Source organism: Aphelocoma coerulescens, assembly GCF_041296385.1.
Source record: "Aphelocoma coerulescens isolate FSJ_1873_10779 chromosome Z unlocalized genomic scaffold, UR_Acoe_1.0 ChrZ, whole genome shotgun sequence".
Lineage (NCBI taxonomy): Eukaryota > Metazoa > Chordata > Aves > Passeriformes > Corvidae > Aphelocoma > Aphelocoma coerulescens.
Window position 1 is genome coordinate 14,600,294 of NW_027184085.1, and position 20,448 is coordinate 14,620,741.

A 20,448-nucleotide genomic window follows, 5' to 3' on the forward strand; every position below is an offset into this window, starting at 1 on the left:
ACTGGTGTTTCAACTTCTAGCTTGATAGCAAAGTGAAAAATTTATATTGTGAAAGAGGGAGAAGAATTAATAAATCAGCAAGGTAATCTACACATTTTAAAGACAATAGTCCAATTCTTCCCTGAAGAGTTACCTTAAGAGTTACCTACAGTTACAATCAGGGCAACAATTTTGGCTCAGTTTCAATATTACACAAGCTGTCCTCTTTATAAAATTAAACCTGTAAGAGTTTATACTGAATATTAAGTAAACCTTTCTGAATGGAAGCTTACCTCCTTCCCAGTGGAAACACTGATGTTTCTCTGCTTTGATGGGCTCAATAAAAAGTCAGTATGTGGGTCATAAGAAACAATGTCATGTGAGAAAAACTACAACAGCCTTCTGCATGCTAAATTATACTATGAATGTTTCACCACTGATCCATGGCATTCAAAAAGTCATGGAGTCAGGTGCAGTCCCTTGAGACTTCCCTGAGGGAAACATTGTGCCCATCTTTAAAAAGGGTAAAAGAAGGATCCCAGGAATTATCAACCTGTCAGCCTCACCTCTGTGCCTGGGAAGATCATGGAACAGATCTTCCTAGAAGCTGTGCTAAGGCACATGGAGGACAAAGAGGTCATCTAGGACAGCCAACACAGCTTCACTGAGGGCAAGTCCTGCCTGACCAACCTAGTGACCTTCTATGGGGGAGTGACCACATCAGTGAACAAGAGAAGGGCTATGGATTCATCTGCACTTCTGTAAAGCCTTTGACACGGTTCCCCACAACACCTTTGTCTAATTTGGAGAGATGGATTTGATTGCATGGATTTGGTGGATGAGGAATTGGTTGGATGGCCACATCCAGAGCAGAGTGGTCAAAGACTCACAGTCCTGATGGATATTGGTGATGCATGGTGTCCCTCAGGGACTGGTACTGGGACCACAACTGCTTAGTATCTTCATCAATGACAAAGAGAGATCAAGTACACCCTCAGCCAGTGTGTAGGTAACACCAAGCTAACCAGTGCAGCTGACACCCTGAGGGATGGGAAGCCATCCAGAGGGACATGGACAAGCTTAAGAAGTCAGCCCATGGGAATCTTACAGGGTTCCACAAGGCCAAATGCAAGGTGCTCCATCTGCATCAGGGAAATCACAGGCCTGAGTACAGACTGGGAGAAGAACTCATTGACTCATAGGTGCTGCTGGTGGGTGAGAGGCTGGACATGACCCAGCCATGAGTACTCACAGCCCAGAGAGCCAAATGTGTCCTGGGCTGCATCCAGAGCCCCCCGTGGGCAGCAGGGGAGGGAGGGGATTCTGCCCCTCTGCTTCACTCTGGCAAGACCCACTTGGAGCACTGCATCCAGCTCTGGGGTCCTCTGAACAGGAAAGACATGGACCTATCAGAGCAGGTCCAGAGGAGTGTTAAGTGCTGGCAGCCTTGGGAATCACAGTACAACAGGGCTGCAAGAAGGCTCGAGGGCTAGGGCTGGAGGGAGGCCAGGCCTCTGCTGTGTCCCTGTACCCACGCATAGGAAAATATTTCAGAGGCCATGTGGTACCTTTTCTTTAATCTTCCCGTGTGCTACACTGGTGAACAGAGCAGCATGTGTTACAAAAGCATGCATTTGCAGGTTGGATGCCTCTAATGAGTGTATCTGCCCTTCTATCCTAAATATGTTCCTCTCAGTCCCTTTCCTACCCACCCTGTCATTTGAGAGCAATGGGCTTTCGGGGACCTGAGGCACCAGGGATCACCTATGCTTCCCTGCACACCAAAGCAGCAAGCTAAGATCTCAGGAACGGCAGCAATTCTGGCAGGTTTAAGAAAGTAACATGGAGACAGATGAAGCTCCTAGAATAATCAACAGAATTTAAGTAAATTATCTGGAAAAGCAAAAATATGACTTAGTAAAACAAAATCTGAAAGTGTTAAGAATTGTACGTAAGGATATCAGAAACACAGGCATGAGAAGGTGAGCTTTTTCAACTAAAATAAATTAAGAAAAGCCACAGAGGCACTTCTGGACGAAGAGACAAAAAATAACTTTGCTATGGTTACATGTGGGCTGCAAACCATTAAATCTGCGAGGTTTGGCGGCAGCTTCCTACAGGAAGGGCAAAGCAAGCGAGCGAGGGAGCTGCACGGCTGCACAGCACACGTTTATGGAAAGCGGTAGATGGCGGGGCTGCCAGCAAGCTCCGCACACCTGCTCCCCACCTCCGGGCGAGAAGGCGGTGAGAGCAACATGGGAATACACAGTAACACACTGTAACTATGCCGCCTTCTGAAATGATGGGGAACTAAATTTTTAAAAAAAAATTAAATATAAAAACAAGACAAAAAAAACTCATAATCAACTCTCCGTGCCAGCCTCTCAAGGTCACCGCATCCCCACCCGCCGCCGGGCCCGGGCCTGCAGCGGGGCCGCTCTCTGCCCTCCCTCCTCGCCCCCGCCGCCCGCGGAGCTCCCGCGGGACAAACCCCTCGAGAACAAAGCCATCGCTTCCCCGCGGGGCGGGAAGCCTCTTCCGCGGGGCCGCAGGGCGGCCGCCCACCCGGGGCTCGGTCACCCCCCGTGACACAGGCCGATCCCGGCGCGGACGGCCGCGAGTGGGCTCCCCGCCAAGGTCTCCCGGTGGGCAAGGCCAGGCGGAGGGGCTCGGACCCGCCTTCCCCGCCGCCCCCCGCCCTTACCTCAGCCTTGTGCGCGGCGGGGAGGAGGATGCGGCGGCCGAGGGGCGCCAGGAGGAATTTGAACGCCGCCATCTTCGCGCTGCGCGGCTCTCGGGGAGCGGAGCTGGGTCGCGGGCCGGGCCGGGCCGGGGCGGCGGCTGTGGGAGCCCAACGCGGGACGAGGGGAGCGGGAGCGGCGGGACGGCGGATCCCGCGGGCGGAGGGAGGGCGAGGGGCTCGGCCCTGACGTGCGCTGACGTCGGTGCGCCCGAGGCGGGGCCGCCAACCGAGGGGGACCGGAGGGTTGAGCGGCTCCCGGCTCCCCTCGGCCACCGGCCCTGTCCGGGACCGGGGAGAGCTGTCCAGCCGCCCCGCGGCTGCCGAGCACACGCAACCCGTCCCGGGCGCTGTCCCACGGGAGGGAGCAGCCCCCACTGATAGCTACCAGTGACCCCGCTCCATCGTCAGCGGTTTTGTTCATAAAACCCCTCAGAACCCGCGCAAAACACAGGTGGGCAAAATGTATCAGTCAGCGGCGCTTCAGTGTTACAATGCTACAATCACTTCAGAAAACAAGAGCTGTTCCTGTTTTCCTTTCCTTTTCCCTGTTTTCCTGTACACGATTTTCCACAAACGGACAACTCAGATGTGCAATCTCATCTGTTTCCCCTGTGAAGTTAAGGTGGCTTAAATTTCTGTGCTGTTACTTTGTGACCAAGGGCTAGCATCACGAGAATTAAGGAAAAGGCAGAGGCTTTCAGTGGTCAAGTTTCCAGTGCATAGTCCTCAGGGTGACCCATCTGGGATGCTATGTTTAGGTGGGAAAATGTTACTAGAATAGATGTATACTTGTTGAAGCAGCAGCCACATGATGTGAACTGCTGGTTCTTCTGCTGCTGCCAGAAGGAAAATTCAAATCATGCCTCTGCTATTATTTACACTTTCTAAAAATACCTCACATGATCAGTGCATGCCCTAACGATGCCCAATGCAACAGAAGAATTCACAGAAAAAATGTGAGAAGCTGTTTAGAGACAGGAAAAGAGAAATTCTCCTCACACACATGACAGGAGGTCACACTTCTGCCAGGTCATGCTGACCTTTGTCTTGTTTCCAGGTTGTTTCCAACCCAGCTGCCAGCCTCACTAATTTGCCATTGTGGTAATCAACATGCAGAAGGGTAAGTTACAAGGAAAACAAGGTCTTCAGAGCGTGCTGCTTGTCTACAAAGTGTTCTTGCACAACCTGTCCATTTTATTCAGAGCCTACCTGGTGGTGACCGTGGCCTGTGGCATGCCATTCTCTTATACAACCATTTTAAAAGGTGCTGGTTCCTGTACTTACAGTTCACATAACAGGCAAACCTTGAAGATACCAGTGAAGTGTGGTGGGGACACCTTCACTGTCATGAAGGTTTTCAATTGTTTTGGTTTTTTTTCTAGTTATTCACCATATTTAGCTAGTCAGTTAAGTCTCGGGCAGTTCCAAGTGAAAAAAGCTACAAATTACGGGGGCATAATGAACTAAAACCAAAATAACAGCACAGCTTGTATTCTTCCAGGACTAAGCATTAGTAGAAAAGTTTCACAGGACTGGATTTCTGAACCTTGGTTCTACCTAAATTTCATATAAACAAGTAAATTCCTTAAGAAAAACTTGTCTAAAGAAAGTTTATTCTCTTCAGTTCAGTAAGTTATCTTTCTTTGAACCAGCAGTGTGCACTCTAGAACTTACCAAAGAGTTCAGTGTTGAGTATTTGTTATATATCCAGCTAGCACTTATTTTGCATAGAGTTTGCACTATTTGGGATTCCAATAGCGTTCCTTCTTGCAGACTGAAGGAAGGGGGCTAACTGCATGCAGTAAGTATAGTGATGAGTACAAATACCTCCTTGGAACATCTATTATGCAAAACTGGTTATTCTACTTACATAAATTAGTTTATGAACTAAATTTTCCTCACCAGGTGCTACAGATTATGTAAAACTAATTTTTGAAAAAATTGCAAAGTTCACATTCTTTGGACTGCAAGCATTTTATTTTGGCATAGAAAAGCTCCAAACATGACTGAAAGAGTAGACAAAATCATTTGTTCTGGAGTAGCTTAGAAAGGACAGTAGATCAACTTTTTCTTTAACATGTCTTAAAGCTCTTCACACAACAAGAACTACAACTAAGCACCCAATGTGAAACAAGTCTCTAAAATGAGCAAGACTTTTTCAGTATCTTATTTTCTTTAGTGAAATAAGTCACATGACCGCAGTAAATGTGAGTCAAAACACTTTCCAAATTCAACAGCGTTTACAAATGAGGAGAGTTTTGAGCCCTTGGTGCCCAAAACAAGTCAGCAGGTAGACATTCTGGAGCTACTACAGGTTAATCATTATATACACTGTATAACACCAGCTTACTTATACTACTACCAAGCATAAGATGTCAAAGTCAGCACACTACAGTGAAATAATATTGCCCAAAGAAGCCATCAAAGAGTTAGCAGATCATTCGGAGATTTGATTTACCTGCAAAGGGGCAGGAACCGGCATTCTGAGGTAAAGAACTTTGTTTCTAGATTTTTTTTTTTTCTCAAATTCATTTGTACTTGACCTAGGCTTTAGCTAAATTTACCTTTCTTTCAGACCCACTGGAACTTGGCAGGAAAATTCAGTTAGTGAGGCATGAAAACCATATATGGAGCTACAGAGAAGGGAAAGGTCATTTAACTATGCAGCAACTAGAACACAGAGACACCACCTAAATGTACCTTCAACATGTTAATAGGTCCCAGTTCTGAAACAAGAGTTTGGTGGTTAGGTACTTTTGATTGCTACTCAAAATACTAAAGTATTTTTTATATTATTAATTTAAGAGCACTTGCAACTCATCTTTGAAAAGTGCAATGAACCTGATTCCCTTGATATGGGATGGCAAGTCAAAGAAAACTGAAGCACTATTTCATGGCATCCTCACATTCCTGTGACAATAGAGCTCTACAGGGAAAATGAACAAAGGGAGGATATAAAACTTATGATACTGATCTAAAGGCATTAAATAGTTATAAGTATGGTGAGAATATGAAAACACTTATGAGCTCCGTGCAATACATTCAACAATTTAAGGATCAACTCATAGCACTTACGGGATATGTAAGTAACTAGGGAAAGACAAAAGGGCTGCTACCTACATGACTAATGATCACACTAGCAAGCCATGAAAACTTAAATTTTCAACTTTTTAACAAGATTTCAGTGAAAGGAAGGTCATTACAATGAAAAATTAATATTTACAAGTCTTACTAAAACTATACATGTTAAAAGTCAGAAGGGATTTGACAAATGAAAGTTCAAACATAATTAAATAAAAATACCAAAGGCAAAATTCAATTGGAAAACAAACAAGCAATAACAAAACCTTCCAAACCCTAAAAGCCATTTTCTAGATGGTTATGGAAATGTAAAGCAAATGAGAGAAGCACAGAGCCAAGGTTTTTGAAGGAAACAACACTTGGACCTGTTGAGGAATATCTTTGCTAACTTTCCTTTTATAATCCTAATCTTAAGGTAAAGAGGGATACCAAACTTTGAAAGGATAGTGAAGCTACATAATAAGGAAGAACCAACATCCCTTTGGCAAGAGCAGTTCTTTATCCCTGAAGGACTTCTTGAGCAGATATTAAATCCTCAAACATTTTTGTTACAGTGAATATTGTAGTAGAATACTAGAGCTCATCTAATTAAGATTTTTTTTTTAATTTAAAAATTTAAAATAAAACTGAAAAATATTAAGCCAAACCAACCAAACAAAAAAACCCCACTAACTGGATGAGGTTTGTGAAAAACAATCTTAGGGGACTTTTTTTTGATTGTTTTACACTTGTCCAGTTTTCCTTATACTAGACTCATATTTTAGGTAGAATGTCCTACTCTCATATAAATTATATAGAAGCTTCTATATCTTGTCAGACTATCATATCATTATTACAAGCTAAGACAAGCAACTATGAAGAACTTCTTAGAAGCCACAGAATATTTTATAGTTGGGCAAAATTCGAGAATTAAAGTTACCGCAGCAAATTATTAACCTTGACAGCACTTGAGAAGTAGCCACTGAAATAGCAGCAGTTAAATAAAGAGTTAAGTTGTTACTGCAATTTGGTAGTCTTAAAAAAAATGACAAAACTTCAAACTTTCTCCCCACTGCAAATGCTGCATCTCAATTCAAAACCACAGCACTTACAAGGTCTAATTATACAGCACTTAAAATAAGGTGTCATTTTTCTTTAAATAGAACCACAAAGTCTGTTACTCAGCATGATCCTTGGCACTTCTATTCACGTTTATATATTCCTCATTTAGTAACTGATGTTAATATTGTCTGAATAAGTTAAGTGAAATAACCTTTGACAGTGACAGTCGGTATTCTAATAGTTCTGGAGAAAGGATAAGTGACTTATCATTCCTTTACAGCAGGAGTGAGGAAAACCCAAAATGCCTATTCAGCAGATATTTGCAGACATCAGCTGCACAAGTTCCATATGTTTGTGTATTGATATTTATGGAGGATGGTGTATACATATATAAAAAATTATATATATTTTATATATATATATATATAAAATTATAATTTTATATATATATATATATATATTCCGATTCAGAAAATGCTACTACCCTCTGACCCCTCACATTTGCCAGGAATTATCTGCTGCAAGAATGCAAGAGAACAGAAAAGTCTTTTCCCCCACACCCTCTAGTAAAACTGAAAGAATGAGGTTTTTTACACTCCATACCAATGGTGCTGTAAGGGTAAACATAGCAGAAGTGGCTACGGAAACAAGAAACTGTAAGCAGGAATCCTGAGCAGCTGTCACAGGGCCAGTCCGTTCATGTTTGGTAGCACTGCTTTAACAGGCTTTTCTGGATTCTGCAATGCAAACATTAATCAGCTGCAGTGGGTTCCTTCAAACAAACCTCAAGAGCAACAGAATGTACCATAAAAACAGAACCAAGGAAGACTTTGTAAGACTGCTACCAAAGCAATTTTATTCCTTCTGTTTGATACACAACATATAAAAACAAATACAGAGCCTTAATAAGATTATGCAGATTCTTTTGCAGAGGCTGTACATAGTAAACAGATCACATGCACACAGCCTATCCCACACCTCGCTAGTGCTATACAATAAGACTACAGGGCCAAGCTGCCAGAGCTGTAAATGAAAAAAGGCAATACCTGCCTGGTCGGCAGGTTTCACCTGCAACTGTGGTTTCCTCTTTGAAACTTGGACTTTGCCATCTACTTTATGGGTGTGGAGCTTAATTGAAAAGCACCATTTCTTGTCTGCAAGAATCTAGCACGCAAACTCATGCATGTAATCTAAACCCTTGTAATTACTTTATCATCTACTGACAAGAGAGACAATTCTATGCATGCACTGACAAAACCAAGTGCCCATCCATCGTCCATCTGCTTTGGATGCTAATTTTTTTGCCTGATTCTTTTGGTCCATCCAACTGCAGAAGGATCAGCTGTCTGGAGTTCAGAACAGCTTCCCCCTTACAGTGGGAAGCTCATCAATGGCTTGGTTAGTATTCTCAACAGTCCAAAACTTGCACATCTAAAAGCAGACAGTCCTTTACTGTGACATTTCATTTCTCAGTCACAAGCAAATTAACAGAATTAGTAAGGGATATAACAACTTTTACACAGGATATATGGCAAAATATGAAACTTCTGCTGTTAATTTTTTTTGGAACATAATTTAAAATGAACTCCTACAATTCACTCCTCCATCTTTTTAGAAGGCCTCTTAGAATCCATTAGTCTTAGAGTATCATGTTTTCTTTCAGCTATCCCCTGATTTTGGTAAAGTATATCTGTCTGATTTTAAAACTGGTTCTACAAATACACATTCAGAGGGAGCTCTGAAGCCTGCTAAGCCTAAGCAGCAGATTTCCTGCATTTACAAGCACACAGTTGCTTGTTGCAAAGCTCTTGGGTTTCTTGCTCTCAATTTCACCATGTCCAAACATATAATCAGAGATCCTGATAGTTTGTTTCAGGCAGTCTGAAGCCATACCCTAACTGCTCACTGAAGACTTCCATGCTCTGGTTTTCAGGTTTTGCAGAGCTTCAGTACACACAGTCATTTTACACTGACATCACTTCCATGAGACGTCTTGGTTAAAAGCTGCACTATACTGAGTGCATTGGTGAGACCCCGTGACATCCTGCTGAACTCTCTAACAGAAATGGCTTCGAGGTCTTTGACATTTGTCTTCTCAGCACCAATGCCTGTCCTCACTTAAGACTAGCAGGCCCCAATAAAGCGCTACCTCTGTACAAAGTTTTGCATACAGAACATTAAGTAGCAATGGTAACCAGCAAAAATTGATAGAAACTAATTACTATGGGAATGGCAAAAAGGTCTCAAGGTTCCTACCTAATTTTAGAATGTATAATTCACATAACTAGATCGTTTATCCAAGTGATAAACATGATGATTTGTGCTCATAGCACATTTATATTGTTAATAAGTTCAAGCAAGCACTTGAAGAATTTCACTTAGGTTGAAAGTTATGCTCAACAGCAATCAGAAAATTTGTCAACAATATTGGATTTTTCCTTTACCTCACAGGGTAAAACTTTGATTATCATTATCATAGTTTGCCACTTCAGCACTTGTGGACTGTAACAGAGGAATTACCTGTGACAAGATTAGGTCTTCAAAATCAGTAGGTTTATATTTATTTTCTCATTACTTCGAAAGATGGGGTATTTAGTTGAACATAGGCTCAAGAGGGTACTCTTGGTAGTCACACTTACAAGTAGCAGATTTCCAGCAAGCCAACCAGAACACCACAGACACTTCCCATCCTCCTCCACACTTAACGTACAACAAACAGGGACTTGTTGCTCAAGCAAGAACAGTGCATCAATTTGCATGGCTGAACATCCAACTGCAGTACTGGAAAAGGGGTAAGGAGGCTTTTAACACAGATGAGCCTTCCAGCCACATTCATGTGAAAGATACAATCATGTAAGCACAACTTCAAAGAAGGAAGAAGGGGCAAGAGAGCAGAGCAGCTGATTAAACTAATTTTCTTCCAAGAGTAATGCTTGCCAGACTAAGGCATGACACCTGTCTTGTGTATACCTCCCATACACATTTTTTCTTAGCCATTGCATGATCCTTTCAGGAATGTTGATTGGTTGGTTTGGGTTTTTTTTTTCCTCAAGACAAAGCCCAGAAGAACAATAAAAACTTTAGTGCTAAGTGCTATGTAGATTAATACAATACCCCACTTAGTGGATTTGATTTTGCTATGATCCAAGGGAATTAACTGTACAAAACCTCTTACAGAGGCAAAAAACTTCAGTAAAAGCCAAAGAAAGGTTCTCTCAGGGTGCGCTACACAGAACAGTTTCAGAAGGAAGCTACAGTATCATTTTACAGACATTCAGATCAGCTTGATGATTCAGCTGCACACTAGGTCTGTGCAAGAAACGGGCAGCATTCAGCCAAATAAGTGAGCTGACATTGCACACCAAACTAGCACATGATTCAAGAATTAATACGATTAAAGATGGGAACATGCAGTAACTGACAAGAGTCTGTTTGACTAAAGAACGTTACTTCTGTGTTTGCTTTAAGTCAATTGGGAAATAATACCATAAATTACAAACGCAGTGATCTGTAACATTTGGAGACTAGGATGAAGACTGATGTATGCAAGTTCTCCCAGAGCAACACTGATAGAAGCCAATAAATTATGTGGCTGGCACAGCATTCCCCTGGATGAAGGCATACAGAGTACACACCATTCTTTGTTCATTAACCATGTAATAGAAAAACTCAGGTTTCCTTGCCTGTTGAAAGTAAACCATTTCATTACTTATAGGAGATTGTACAGAAGATTTATGATTCCATTTTGAAAAGAACTTGCTTCAGATCTCCCTCAAACAGTAAGAAGTTCCTGTAAGTCAGTCTTTAATGCTTCTCTCTTCTAGGGAAGTCACTTTAGCAGAGAGCAGTTCCAACATCAAAGTTCAGTGCATGCCACTCTAACAACCAGAAATCAAACTGCTAAATCACCTTCTATATTCAGAACCTATTTTGATTCTGGTACCACGCTGTGCCAGTAGCAGGCTGTAAGAAAGCAGCTGGTTTATATTTTGTCAGGGCACCACCTGAACTATAAACAAAGTAGAAAGCAGGTAGAAGAAAGAACATCCATATAAGATCAGGCAAACAGAAATATGACACACCTGCAATTTCTACTAATCATTGGCATTCACATACCTCTCCAAAATAAATATATTTCACATATATTGACAACAAAGTTAAAATTGCATTACAGATCACACTTACTCTCTGATTCTACATTTGGCATTGAAAATATGGACATCAAATGCTCTGAACTCAATACATTTCAGAGTAAATACACAGCCTAATATTAAGAGGACTGACTGAATTTGATACTGTCCTATATAATGTCATGAATAATGACATTATGAATAATGCCATGACATTATTCCATATGACTCTAGATTCTGGAAATCATTTCATAGTCCTTAATCCCACAGACAAGAAGGAAATCCTTGGTAACTATTTTCCACTGTTTCAGCATTACTCAATAATTTCCAGTTTTACTGCCCTTCCCTGGTAACTGTAAAGCGACAAAGTGAAAGAGGCAGAACGTACATCTCCTTTTTTGAACTTGAGGAATGTCTGACAGGTGATTACCATACTGTTGACCATCAGATATTATTACAGATATTATTACCTACAACAAATGCATGAAGCTCACATACAATAAATAAAGACCTCTGTTTCATATTTTCTGGGCATAAATACAAATATTTACTTTGCTTATATTCAAGAGCAGAAATATCTACCTCAAACAATACAGCGATGAAAGACAGGTGGAAGACCAAATATTCTGCAACACATTTTAATAAATTTAGTTTCTCTCAAGTATTTTTATAACCTACACTTCTTACTCCTCAACTAATTATTCATGCTTGCAAAATAAAGGCATATATTTTTGAAATCATAGTAATTCAGTGTCATTCTAAGATGCTGTACCAAATACAGTCTTATAATTTCTGCCAGTTTCTACAGGACCTGAAGCATGTTATACTTTCTTTATTTGCTACAGACTCAAGCTTTAACTAGCTGAATACATCTGTAGTAACACCCATGATACCATCCTTGTTAGCTTTAAACACAGTTTTGACCACAGACTCTAAAACTGTTAGGAATCTGCTAGATAAGGGTCAAGTTTAATCTCTTTTGAGTCTTGTTTGATCAGGTCTGATCTAATTTTTTCTATCTCTATAATTCCATTAATTTTTTCCATTATGAACTACTTCCAGTTCCACACATAACCATTTTTTCCCCTCTTTAATTTTTTTTTTTTTTTTTTAACATTAGGAGTCAGTTTATAATCAAAGCAAGCAGTAAGAAATCCAGTGATCATCAGGCCTCATAATCTCTGGTTAGAGTACTAATTTTCTGGAAGCAAGTTAGCTTTCTTTCCAGAGATCAAAACAGCCAGCAGTCACAAGTCTTAGGGGGACCTCCCAGGACTCTGCATTTTCCTTACCAGGTGAAGGAGGAAGAGGAGGGGAAGGTGCTGATCTTCCCTCTCTGGTCACCAGCAGCAGCAGGACATGAGGCAATGGAATAAAGCTGCATCATGGGAAGTTCAGGTTGGACATTAGAGAGTTGGAGATCCTTACGGGTCCCTTTCAACCTGAGATATGCTGTGATTCTATGAATATATACAGTTCATTTGAGCCTGCCAAAATTTCTCTCTTGGCTACTTTCCCCAAGAATTTGTATGATCTTATTATAAATATTACCTATTTTAAGTGTTACAGTTCAAGAAAATTTGCACAACCTGCACAACTCAAAAAGTCTTGAAGCTGCTAATAATGATAAAAAATTATCAACCTCTGGTGTGCAAATCTGCTTTTCTTAGACAATACTGTAGTTTTGATTAAAGCTAAAGACATTTCCCTAGTTTAAATAACATTAAATACACAGAGGAACAACTCTCTTGTGTTTAAGAACTACTTCTTTAACTTTCAATATAAATAATAGATGTCACAGAGCTACTAAAGCAGAGTAACTATGTGTATCCAAGACATTACTTATTCTAGTATGTTCAAAGTTTTCAGGTATTTGGAGATGTCAGGCTAGCACAGTTTCACAGTTACATATATCAGGGCAGTTAGCAAGTGTTGAAGGAATACCACAGGGCAAAAATAATTCCCAAGTGTATCACTACAACCAGCCTGTTCTCCAGCAGCATACACACTTACGCACCCATCTTACAAGGACAAAAAGAGCATGTGTTTTGAAGAAAAGAAGCAACAGAATCTACTGTAGCAACCCACAGAATCTATTTTACATTTGCACTACGTATACATATATGCACATACACACAGATATATACTAACCAAAAACATCAGAACAGTTGTGGCAGTGCCTCTGAAAGACAAAATCATATGAGCTTTCCCTCTTCCATCAACCACACTGTTGACACACAACACTCTTTCTGTTACTCTTCCATCAATTTAGGAATAGAGCATGTCTCTAAACACCTTACCCCATCCATATTGGCAACAGTAGCCTTAAAAACAGGTAGCCCTAGGCACTGAAAGAGCACAAATCCCACATGAATTCCTCCACCAGAGATCATTTTATCATAACCATTCCCTAGATACGAAGTGAAACATTTTTTTGCTTCAACATAATTTACGGTGTCACTCAGAGAGAGTGTTTCTTTTTAAACATGGAAATATTGAGAAATACATTGGATGCACCTTCATGCGAAGGTCTAAAAATTTGAATGCTTTTTAAGTTTTCCAAGCTCTGAGAAGAACAGTGAGAGGTAGCACACCCCACACTGGGCCACTCTCCTTGAAATATCTGAGAGGGATTTTATTTAAACAGGTTCTAAGCAAAAGCAAAAAATAAGGAAATTGAGGTCACTGTTCCCTCAAATAATCGGACACCTTGTCTTTCACCAGTCTTCAGACCAAAGCACTTTGCAAGGTGTGGGGAAAAGGCCAGCACAGCAGCCCCATGAACTACAGAATAGAGCTTGGGGGTTTAGTGCCCAAGGGAATACAGCCTGAGGAAGGGACGGGCACGAGGCTGTTCAGAGGCCAATCCAGGCAGGAGAGAGGCAGAGGCTTCCTGGGCCCTTGCCGAATGCAGTGAGGAGGCAGCACCCCACCCGCTTCAGCCCAGCTCCTCTTCCATGCTCTGCAGTCTCTCAGTTAGCTGCCCAGAAGTCCTGTCTTTCCTGTCCCTCACAAACCAGCTCCCAGTGGGAGTATGCAGAGTATGAGAGAAACAAATGACAAGAAAAATGCCACTAGGGATGTCTTCTGCTCCCCACATATTTCATGATAAAATCAGGTTGCGGAAAATAAAAAACCAAACACTAGAAATCTTCCAAGAGAAGCATGTGTCACCCCCTTTTTTAACCTTTGTAGCAGCTTCTATTTTATCAGCTTGGCATTAACAGAAACACACCTGTTCCATCTCAGCAACTGATAAGGTCAAAACCGATTTCACTGGATATTTACAGAAAGAGTGGGTAACAATTTCTGGGAAAATAGTGACTACATATACATCTAGCTTTTAAAACAGGTGCAACTAAAGTAAGCTGCAGCAGTGCCTGAAGTACAGAAATACAAAATACCACTTATTTTACCAAATGCATTAACATACAACCATTTGGTGTTTTGTTTTGGTTTAGGCTGTTCAGGGCTTTTTAATTTTTTTTTTTTTAATGGGAGACATCTTGAAGGCTGGGTGACATCTCCTTCACTATTAAAGGCTGATGCACCTGCCCACTTGACTAGGTCTGAGAAGAAGCAACACTTAAATCATACCTGGGGATTGAAAAGAAGTAAGGACCAAGCAAGCAAAGGATCTAGAGAAGGGGATGTCTCAATCTCACAAGCCTTTTTCAGGCCCAAAGCTGACAACATGGAAAGCATTTTATTTCACTCAAGGCATGAAGCACCATCTCCTCCACTCACAGGTAAGCTACCAGAATACTTTTGGTATTCTTAACAGAGCTGTTCCTTTGATGAAAAATTGTATCTGACTATCAACTATGCAGGAATGAACAACAGTACTTACCCGATCAAAACACTGATTTCTTCTATAAATCAAACCATTTTGGGAAGAAAACACAATTTTGCTTTTTATGTTCTATTTTTTTTTCATAAGACATAAGATACACAACAGCAAAATATTTTACTATCTGTAAGTAGACAGATTTTCACTTCTATAGTACTCCAGTAAATGACACTTTTTTTTTCCTGTGGGGATGGGGTTTGATGGGTTTTTGTTTTGTTAGTTGGTTGGTTTGGTTGGGGTTTTTTTGGTTGGTTAGCCGGTTGGTTGGTTGGTTGGTTGGTTGGTTGGTTTGGTGGAACACAGTCAATAACAAAATGAACAGCTTATCATCTCAAAAGGAGAAAATGTCTTTAGTTAATTATTCTTTTAAAATATTCAAGTTAACAACATTCTGAATATTGTGTAAGTTTGTTTTATTTTACTGTAATAGGCACTGAGGTACTAGCTTTTTCCAGGCAGGTAAAAAGATGAAAAAGGCTAGGGAAACAATATAGTGGAATGTAGCACTTTTATAACTAGACAATATAAAATACTTTATGATTGACTGTCAGATAATAGCAAAATTTTGTTAAAGATAAAAGGAAAACTTACTGTTTTCCCTCATACATGGAAGCTCTTTATTATTTATGAAGTTCATGAAGGGTATTGCTGGACAAAATGTTGAAGCAAGTGCTTCATTTCTCTAACCAAAAGTACATAGTTTCAGGATGATTTAACTGTACTTTCAAAGCTGTACTTCTGCATTTTAAATAATACTAAAATGTAGTTTAAAAAAAATCTTTATTAAAATGTAAGTGTGGGTTTGATCCTTGCTGCCTTTGTTTCAGTTTGTTTTATGGGCAACACCTATTTTGCAGTGAGGCGGAAAGCATCAACTGATAAGAGGCAAAACCCCAATAAAATTTTTGCAGCGGAAAAGGACCTGTGGGTGCTGGTGACAGCAGCTGAACATGAGCCACTGTGTGTCCAGGTGGCCAAGAAAGCTAGTGGCATCCTGGCCTGGATCAGCAATAGTGTGGCCACAGGGACTGTCCTGTACTCAGCACTGGTGAGGCTGAACCTCAAATCCTGCTCTGGGCCCTGCAATTCAGGAAAGACACTGAGGTGCTGGAGTGTGTCCAGAGAAAGGCAGTGGAGCTGGGGAAGGGTCTGGAGCACGAACCCTGTGAGGAGCAGCTTAGGGGAGCTGGGGTGTTTAGCCTGGAGAAAAGGAGGTTCAGGAGAAACCTTAAACACTCTCGGCAACTGCCTGGAAGGAGGCTGTGGCCACGTGGGGGTTGGCCTCTTCTCCCAGGCAACCCGTGACAGGAAGAGAAGAAATCGTCTCAAACTGTGCCATGGGAGGTTTGGGTTGGACATAATACTGTTTAACCAAGTATTTCACAGAATATTGTTTCAAATTGCTTCATGGAGAGGGTGATGAGATATTGGAAGGGGCTGCCCGGGGAGGTGGTGGAGTCACCGTCCCTGTAGGTATTTAAGTGAAGACTGGACGAGGCACTCAGTGCCATGATCTGGTAACATGGTGGTGTTTGGTCATAGGCTGGACCCAGAGGTCTTTTCCAACCTGTAAATTGATTCCGTAAATTCTGTAAACACAGGGTCATCCTAGGGACTCTTCCCGAGGACACACAGGGTTCTGCAGACGCCACGCGCGTCTGTTACGAAAGACCTTTCACGCCCACACAACCCCAGAACTGCACTCCCAGCCGTCAGTGGGCGCAGGGTGGGATGGGGGTGTCCCGGGCCGGGTGTCCGGGCGGGGCAGGGCGGCGGCGGCAGCGCCGGGCCCGCGGGCCCCGCTCCCCCGGAGCCGCAGCCGGAGCCGCTCCCGCCCCGCCGGCTCCGCGCCGCTGCGCCTGCGCGGAGGGGCCGCGCGCGGGCCGGCGATGGCGGTGGCGGCGCTGCGGCCGCGGGTGGCGGCGCTGGGCCGGCGGCTCGGGGTGCCCGGGGCCCGCGGTGAGCGGCGCGGCGGGGGCGGCACGGGCGGCACCGGGACACGGGCGGCACCGGGGCACGGGCGGCACCGGGGCACGGGCGGCACCGGGACACGGGCGGCACCGGGGCACGGGCGGCACCGGGGCACGGGCGGCACCGGGGGCACGGGCGGCACCGGGGCACCGGCACACGGGCGGCACCGGCACACGGGCGGCACCGGGGCACGGGCGGCACCGGGACACGGGCGGCACCGGGGCACGGGCAGCACCGGGGCACGGGCAGCGGGCGGCCCGTAGCGGCGGGGTAGGACATGTCCGCAGGCGGCGTGTGCGCTTGGGAGCATCAGACCACCGGCCGCGGGTGGCCTTAATTGTGAAAGGTGCGGTCTGACAGGATGACCGGCCTGTTCAAGTTCTGTATTATTCAGCCGCTCTTGTAGGTGCCCCAAGGATGGATAAAAACACGTGGAAAAGGAGAGTGAGTAAGGCTCCTGCTGAGTGCTCATCAGCGCTAAAGGGGCATTGTATTCTTCCCTCAGATACCTTCTTAGCGAAAGGCTCTGCTACTCTGGACAAGTTGAAGGACCTCTGCAACGAAGGGAAAGAACATCCATCCACGCTTTTTCAGCTCTATACCCAGGTACTTTATTATGGACATCAAATTCCCTTTTAAGAAAATCTGTGTAGGGTGTGGGAGAGGGTTTGGTGTAATAAGAGGGTGGAGCAGAAAGGCATCGCTGCTTCTTGAGTGAGCGTGGTGAGCGTCTGTGAAGCACAGGGCTGCTTTTGACTTCGATAACTTGGAGTCACTAATAATTATGCTTTTACTTCAGGGACAGGAGGGGGTTTAGCTTTACCAATCCTTCAATACTTCTAACTTGCACCTTTTGTAAACTAAATGTTAAAAAAATCTTTAAATTGTAATATGTTATAAACTAACGAGCTTTCTAAATTACAACACTCCACCGTTTGATTATTTTGATGGTAGCATTTCTACTTTGTATATGTTCTTGTTTTCATAGGCTGTTCTAGACATTACATACTTTGAGGAAAACCAGCTTGTGGATGAAGATTTTCCAGAAGAATCTTCCCTGCAAAAACTTACAGAACTTATTTATATTCTTTCAGAACCAGAAGACCTAGTGAGGGAATGCAGCATAAATGAAGAAGTGAGTAGCCAGAAGGTGAATTATTTCATTATTTAAAAATAAAAAATCTGAAATGGAATAGTAGTGTTTGTATTTCTTGTGGGCAGAACTTTTGCATTAAAAATGCATTAAAAAAACATTTTCAAGCCTATTTGGTATTTAAATAGTGATTCCTGAAAATACAGTTTGAAATATCTTTTGTGCTCAGAATTTCCCTTGCTAACATCTCATGATTCCACTGGCAGTTAATAATGATTCCATTTCACCTACAGTGTTAGGTTAGGCTAGGCTTGTCTCTCTGCGTGTTGCTGTCAAGTACAGTCCCTAAAGTAAGAGATTTACACACTGTTTGCATTTGTGACAGTGCATAGGTATAATTCTGGTTTATTTCTGTCTTAGACCAGTTTGTTGGATTTTATTTCAGCCCATCAACATCCTTGGTGCAGAGTTGTTAGAATGTCTTTACTGGAGAAAAGGAGCCCTGCTTTACATGTATTGCCATACAGCAAAAGAAAGGAGCGAATGGCTACAAGAAAACATTGCCACATTTAAAAAGGTAAAGGAGATGAAAATGTTCTATGAGCTTGTGAATACAGCTTTAAAGTTTGACTCTTCACTTTAAAATATGGCTGTTTGTTTTGTTTTGTTTTGTTTTTCTTTAATTAGGATTTTGGGGACTTCATAGAAAGAATTATTTCTGCCTATCATTAATTTAACTGGAACTTGTTTTTTCCTCAATTTTTAACCATACTCAGTGTCTTAATGATGGAGTTCATTACTTGATGAAGATGCTTAGCTTTAGATGCCCTCTTCAACTAGACGAAGACGTCTCACTTCAAGATAAAGACACTGCTACATTACTCAGTGAAGGTAAAAAAACCCAAAAAAACAACTCCTAAAAACCCCACAACCCACTGCTCTTAGTAACTGCTTTATGCAATGCTTTTTTGCGTGTTTTTATTGTTTGACTTAATTTGTATTCAAGACCTGACACTCATTTTCCTGGTGTTTATGAGTGCACTGGAGGGAGGTGAACTGAGGCAACGAGTATTTGATGCACAGCAGTGTTTTACTCTGGCAGTGTTTACACACAGTATTTTACAACCATCCAATTCAGAATTGACAGATGTTTAAGGCACGAATATGACTGCAGAGGGTGCCAGAGGTTCACATACTGGTCTTCCCTTCTAGTACTAGGGCAGCACAGATACAAACACAATTACAGACTTCACGCAGGTACAAACTATATGCAGAATTGGTTAGTTTTGGCAAATTATCTCTGTCACCACTTTATTTAGCTTTGCATAGGTTTCACTCCTTTTGAGCATTTAAAGGAGGATCTTAGGCTGCATCAGTGTGATACAGGTAGGGTGATGCAGTAGGAGGGGATTTGTAAGGTAAAACAGCTGGTGCTGAGGACTCAGTGTCCATGTTGAGCATACTCAAAAACAGCTCTACTCTGACTAGTGGGATGGAGCATCTTGCTTAATTTCGTCTGAAAGTGGCATTGCTCCTGTATACTCTATAATGCAAACCCAAGTTGAGGATTTATTTAGCAGGATTTTTCTTTTTGTGAAAGACACACATGTGCCTTTCAGTTCAAATACTAAAGTTGCTGCTGGTTAACCTGAGTTAAGATGACCTCAGACAGTATCTTTTAGACTTAAATTGTGGGAGGCACAGAAATATTCTAAAGTAAGTATGTACAGTCATGCCTGTGCTAAACAGACTGTAAAGAAATACTGAAATTCTATGAGATAAATAGGCAAACAAAATTACAGAAATAATATTTATATGGCAATCTTAAAAGATTTTAACATTATGGAGGGCAAAACTGGACAGGGAAATGAGCATGGTCTTGATCTAGGTTTTCTTCTGGGCATTATATATTTATATAATTATATACTTACACTGTCTTTTTGGAATTTTTCCCCCCAGTGTTACTGAAAGTTAACAAGCTGTGTACTTGCTTATTGCAGAACAATAAAGTACTTGATCTAAATTATTTTTGCAGGTATATTTAGTGACACTCACTTACTGGCTATGATGTACAGTGGAGAAATGTGCTACTGGGGACTGAAACACTGTGGAGAAGGGAAGCAGCAAAGCCTTGAGTCAATAGATCCTGTGTCCAGCAGTGACCTGGGCAGTAGATCAGAGAGCTTATCGCTGGATTTCCAAGAAACGGGCAGAAACATGTTAACAAAATATGTGGCCGTATGTGAGGGACCCTTAAAAGGTCAAGGGTGGAACACAACAACTGCAAAACAAATGCTGCGTTACTTTGTGAAGTCCCACAACTAAGATCCACTGCACTGTCTGTGCCAGAAGAAAACTTGTGACGTAAGAGCACACTGAAGGAGGTTGTCTCTGCTTCCGTGTCTTACTTTCTTTTTCCAACCAAAATGTATACTTCCGTTGCATTAAAAACGCGCATTCAAAGGACTGCTGGACTCCCGGTGCAAAGTGCGGTGCAGTGCTGGGGAGCGGCTGCGGCAGCCACCCTTGGGCCCGCTGCGGCCCGGCGGAGGCGGAGCGT

The 20,448-nt window shown here is 42.4% G+C and overlaps 2 protein-coding genes across 4 annotated transcripts in view; one reads left to right on the forward strand and one right to left on the reverse strand.

Moving 5' to 3' along the window:
- The window catches only part of OXCT1 (3-oxoacid CoA-transferase 1), an 83,833-nt gene extending 80,937 nt beyond the window's left edge, over positions 1-2,896 (reverse strand). Inside the window, exon 1 of the mRNA XM_069000793.1 lies at positions 2,684-2,896. Within this exon, the coding sequence (XP_068856894.1) occupies positions 2,684-2,755 (72 nt within the window). The 5' untranslated portion in view covers positions 2,756-2,896. The remainder of the gene's footprint in view (positions 1-2,683) is intronic.
- Positions 2,897-5,139: 2,243 nt separating this feature from the next.
- RIMOC1 (RAB7A interacting MON1-CCZ1 complex subunit 1) lies at positions 5,140-20,354 on the forward strand. 3 transcript variants are annotated; one of them, XM_069001618.1, is made up of 7 exons: positions 5,140-5,210; positions 14,542-14,723; positions 17,301-17,401; positions 17,784-17,945; positions 18,334-18,465; positions 18,665-18,779; positions 19,924-20,354. In XM_069001618.1, the coding sequence occupies exons 2-7, from the start codon at positions 14,669-14,671 to the stop codon at positions 20,211-20,213; spliced, it is 855 nt and encodes a 284-aa protein (XP_068857719.1). In that variant the 5' UTR covers positions 5,140-5,210; positions 14,542-14,668; the 3' UTR covers positions 20,214-20,354. The 3 variants fall into 3 exon arrangements, with proteins under 3 accessions (XP_068857719.1, XP_068857717.1, XP_068857718.1); XM_069001616.1 differs by lacking the exons at positions 5,140-5,210; positions 14,542-14,723 and adding an exon at positions 16,707-16,783; XM_069001617.1 differs by lacking the exons at positions 5,140-5,210; positions 14,542-14,723 and adding an exon at positions 16,707-16,783 and having other exon boundaries at positions 17,784-17,930.
- The last annotated feature ends 94 nt before the right edge of the window (positions 20,355-20,448 follow it).

What these genes read in the sequence shown, in the direction of transcription:
- RIMOC1 (XM_069001616.1), top strand. Translation starts at nt 16,714, where the DNA reads ATGGCGGTGGCGGCGCTGCGGCCGCGGGTGGCGGCGCTGGGCCGGCGG. An exon ending in CGGGGTGCCCGGGGCCCGCG is followed by an intron (nt 16,784 to 17,300) that starts GTGAGCGGCGCG and finishes TTCTTCCCTCAG; the next exon opens with ATACCTTCTTAGCGAAAGGC. An exon ending in ACATTGCCACATTTAAAAAG is followed by an intron (nt 18,466 to 18,664) that starts GTAAAGGAGATG and finishes AACCATACTCAG; the next exon opens with TGTCTTAATGATGGAGTTCA.